Genomic DNA, 4,927 nt, shown 5'->3' with positions numbered 1-4,927 from the left:
AAACCAACAGACCAGAGTCATAGTCAGTAGCAGAGTGGTAATTGGGGCGGTAAATGGAAAAAGAAAAAGAATTGAAGTAATGCACAGTCGGCAGCTAGTGCTCCAGTGTCCAGACCCACAGCTGAACAGCGCACCCAGAATTTTCAATCTAGTCAGGGGTCGAGGATGCAGGGTATGCAGTCATAGGGAAGTGTAGCCCAGAACTCTCGGTCCTATTTGCGCTATGGGAGATGCAGGAGGAATCATCCAGGAAGATGTTAGTTTGGCTCTTTGGTGTGTTATTCAGGTAGCTAGCTAGGCCATATCCAGAGAAACTGTCCGAAAGCAAAGAGTAATATTGGAGAAGCCAAGTCACAGGTGAATTTATCTGCACCACCACCTCAGAAGGGTGCCACTTCAACCGCCAAAAATAGTCAGAATTGGTTGTATGCTTTGACCAACCGCTAGGAGGCAGAGGCCTCACCAGATGTAGTCATCGGTACATTGCAAATCTTTTTTTGTGATGTGTATGTATTACTTGATCCTGGATCTACCTTGTCTTATGTGACCCCATATGGGGCTATTGGTTTTGGGTTTGAGCCTGATGTGATTGCTGAACCATTTTTGGTTTCCACCCCGGTGGTAGATTCTATAGTGGCTAGGAGGGTATATAGAAATTGTGTTGTGTCTATTTTTAGCCGGGATACTAAGGCAGATCTCATAGAACTTGATATGGTTGATTTTCACGCTATCTTAGGGATGGAGTGGCTCCACTTGTGCTATGCCACCTTGAATTATAGGACTCGAAGAGTCACCTTTTGTTTTTCGAATAAGTCAGTGATAGAATGGGAGGGATATTCTCTAGAACCTAGAGGGCATTTCATATCTTATCTCAGGGCCCGTAAACTTATTTCCAAAGGTTGCTTGTATCATCTTATTCAGGTTAAAGATTCTACTGTCGAAAGTCTCCCTCTTCAGTCTGTCCCCGTAGTGAATAAATTCCCAGAAGTCTTTCTGGATGATTTCCCAAGAATACCACCTAATAGGGAGATAGATTTTGGTATTGATTTATTGACAGATACACATCCTATTTCTATTCTGCCATATATGATGGCTCCTACAAAGTTAAAAGAGTTGAAAGAACAGCTAGCAGATATTCTATATAAAGGTTTTATCCACCCCAGTGTGTCTTCCTGGGGTGCACTTGTACTTTTCGTGCGAAATAAAGATGGTTACCTTCGTATGTGCATAGATTACCGCCAGTTAAATAAGGTCACGATTAAAAATAAATATCCTCTTCCTAGTATTGATGATCTTTTTGATCAACTTCAGGGTGCTAAATTTTTTTCAAAGATAGACCTTCATTTGGGGTATCACCAGTTGAAAGTTAGAGAGTCAGATATTCCCAAAACAGCTTTTCAAACCAGATACGGCCATTATGAATTCTTAGTCATATTGGGTTAACTAATGCCTCTGCAGCTTTCATGGATCTAATGAACAGGGTTTTCTGTCAGTTTTTGGATCTATTTGTCATTGTATTCATTGATGAAATTTTGGTATATTCTAAGAGAGGGGAGGACCATGCCAATCACCTCTGAATCATCCTTCAGACCCTTAAAGATCATAAATTGTATGCAAAATTTTCCAAGTGTGAATTCTGGTTGAATGCTATTGCGTTCTTGGGGCATATTGTGTTTAGTGAGGGGATTAAGGTTGATCCCCAAAAGATTGAGGCAGTGTGAAAATGGCCTAGACCCATGACTCCAACCAATATTCAAAGCTTCTTGGGTTTGGTGGGTTATTACAGAAGATTCATCGAGAGTTTTTCTTCTATAGCTGCACCACTTACTAAGTTGACTCAGAAAAAGGTGAATTTTTTATGGTTTGACTTTTATGAGAATAGCTTTGAGAAGTTGAAAGACAAGTTGACTACTGCTCCTGTTCTGACTCTTCCGGAGGGTACAGATGGTTTTGTTGTATACTGTGATGTGTCCTAAGTAAGACTCGGGTGTGTCCTTATACAGTACGGTAAGGTAGTTGCTTATGCATTTAGGTAGTTGAAGTTGCATGAGCGGAACTACCCTACTCATGATTTGGAGTTAGCGGCTGTGGTTTTTGCACTTAAGATCTGGTGGCACTATTTGTATGGGGTACATGTTGATATATTTACTGACCAAAAGAGTTTACAGTATGTTTTCTCACAGAAAGAATTGAATCTCAGGCAGAGGCAATGGTTGGAACTTTTAAAAGACTATAGTATGAGCCTGCACTATCATCCGAGCAAGGCGAATATGGTAGCCGGCACCCTCAGCAGGTTATCTATGGGTAGTATTTCTCATATGGGGAAAGAAAAGAGGGATATGGTGAAGGATATTCACCAACTTACAAATCTAGGAATGGGACTTTTGGATTTCAAGGATGGAGGAGTGGTTGTTCATGAGATAGCTAAATCATCCCTTTGTGCAGAAGTTAAAGAGACCCAGGTTGAAGATCTCATCTTGATGCAGATCAAGAAAGATGTGGTTCAACAAAAGGTATTTTCTTTTAAAATTGGTGGTGATGGTGTTTTGAGATACTAGGGTAGATTATGTGTGCTAGATATAGATGGTCTAAGGAAGAGAATCCTTGACAAAGCTCATACGTCGAGGTATGTTGTTCACCTTCGCTCTACTAAGATGTATCAAGATTTGAAAACCATTTATTGGTGGAATAATATGAAGTGTGATGTAGACAACTATGTTGCCAAGTATTTGAATTGTCAACAAGTTAAAGTAGAACATTTGAGGCCAGGTGGTTCTTCTCAAGAGATAGCTTTGCCTTTGTGGAAGTGGGAGATGATTATTATGGACTTCATTACAGGACTTCCAAGATCCCAAAACCAGTATGATTCCATTTGGGTGATTGTAGATAGGTTGACCAAGTCAGCTCACTTTCGACCCATCAGGACAAATTATTCAAGAGAGGATTATTGCAAGCTGTTTATTGCAGAAATAGTTCGTTTACATGGGGCACCTGTGTCCATCATATTTGACAGAGGTATATAGTTTTCTTCACAGTTTTGAAGATCATTTCAAAAGGGTTTAGGTACCTAAGTGAATTTGAGCACTACATTCCACCCTTAGACAGATGGGTAAGCTGAGCGCACCATCCAGACCCTTGAGGATATGTTGAGGGCTTGTATGATTGATTTTAAAGGTAGTTGGGTATATCACTTTCCATTGATAGAGTTCACATATAATAATAGTTTCCATTCTAGTATTAAGATGGCACCATTTGAGGCATTGTATGGGAGAAGATGTAGGTCACTAATAGGGTGGTATAAATTAGGTAAGACACAAATATTTGGTCCTAATCATGTTTATCAGGCAATAGAGGATGTGAATGTTATTAGAGAATGACTTAAGATAGCTCAGAGGCGTCAGAAGTCCTACGACGATGTTAGGAGAATAGATCTAGAATTTAAGGTTAGAGATTAGGTGTTTCTTGAGGTTTCTCCCATGAAGGGAGTCATGCAATTTGGGAAGAAAGGTAAGCTGAGTCCTTGCTATATAGGACTATATCATATTATGAGAAGGATAGGTGGAGTTGCATATGAGCTAGAATTGCCAGTTAGTTTGGGTTCAGTTCATCCAGTATTTCATATATCTAAGTTGAAGAAGTTTATTGGAGACCATTCTTTAGTATTGCCTGTCGAAGAAATCAAAGTGACAGACTCCTTATCCTATGAAGAAGATCCTGTAGAGAATATGGATCGCCAAGTTAGAAGATTGAGGAACAAAGAGATAGCCTCAGTTAAAGTGTTGTGGAGAAACCAGAAAATTGAAGAAGCGACTTGGGAATCAGAAGTTGACATAAGAGCTAGATACCCAAACCTTTTTTATCCAATGGATACGAAATAGAAGGTACAATCCTTGCCTTATTCTTTCTATGCCTTAGTATGCTTTAAATTAAACTTGTCTGTATCGCGCGTCAACATTCGAAGATGAAGCTATTTTATGTGCTAGTAGTAAAACATCGACATTCTGGTGTTTAGCGCGTCGTGGAGAGGGTTTAATTAGAAATTTTCAAATTTTAGTAGGACCTCACAATAGTGGCGTGTCGCGGAGTATCCCAAATTCCCATTCGTCAATTTCCAGTGAGCCACCGCGATAGTGGCGAGTCACAGTGGCCCATAAAATTGGGTTCCTAGTTTAATTTTTCCAGTTTTGTTCAGAAGTTAACAAGGGTAATTTAGACTTTTTTAAAGCCTCTTAAAACATCCAAACAATAGATTAAGACCTCTACAAGCAGAATATATGACATTCTCAAGATTTTCCTCAAAACAAAAACCCTAGTTCATATACTTCTCCTCCAAGAAACTCAAGATTCAACTATGGATTTTCAGAGCATGTTTTTAGAGTATGTTTCCAGAGACTGTATGTTTTGACAGAGTTTAAAAAAAGGGCTTAATAGATTCAGAGACTCCGACCCTTACGACACGCTTGGGTTGGGGGCTTCGCTGCTGAGTTAATGGTAGTTTCCATATAGCCAATGGAATTTTTTAGAGTTTTAGGGTATACCACCTAGCGTAGAAGTAACACAGATTTCTTAGAGTTGAGATGGTTTTTATAGAGTCTTTAAAAGGCCCATGTGAATTCTTACTATATGATATACTTATGAATTGTTTTAAATTGCTCTCAAATGTGTTGATTTATAAATGATTATTTTGGATATGCTCTGCATACCAGTACATCTGTATTAACCCCCCTTTCTCTACCTCTCAGATTTTGAGACTTAGTCTAGGGGTCCAGATAAGCAGTAGATAATTCAGATAGCTGATTAGATTGTGCAGTGGTAAGCCTTCTCTATTTTAGAAGGCCTGTCTTCTCAGATTATGTCACTTATTTCAGTTTTGGTCTATTGGGGGCCTTGTCCCAGTTTCAGTTAGTTGTCAGATTTCATGTAGTAG

General features: G+C 39.4%; 1 protein-coding gene across 1 annotated transcript; it reads left to right on the top strand.

Annotated features, from left to right (window-relative positions):
- Positions 1–223: 223 nt before the first annotated feature.
- On the top strand, positions 224–2,513 carry LOC124890832 (the record flags this gene model as incomplete). The annotated part of the gene is made up of 3 exons (XM_047402654.1): positions 224–286; positions 922–1,219; positions 2,446–2,513. Coding segments are annotated over exons 1-3 (429 nt in total), but the record flags the coding sequence as incomplete, so codon positions are not given.
- Positions 2,514–4,927: the final 2,414 nt, after the last annotated feature.

This window comes from Capsicum annuum, unplaced genomic scaffold (assembly GCF_002878395.1).
Source record: "Capsicum annuum cultivar UCD-10X-F1 unplaced genomic scaffold, UCD10Xv1.1 ctg2578, whole genome shotgun sequence".
Lineage (NCBI taxonomy): Eukaryota > Viridiplantae > Streptophyta > Magnoliopsida > Solanales > Solanaceae > Capsicum > Capsicum annuum.
This window is presented reverse-complemented; position numbering and strand designations above follow the sequence as displayed.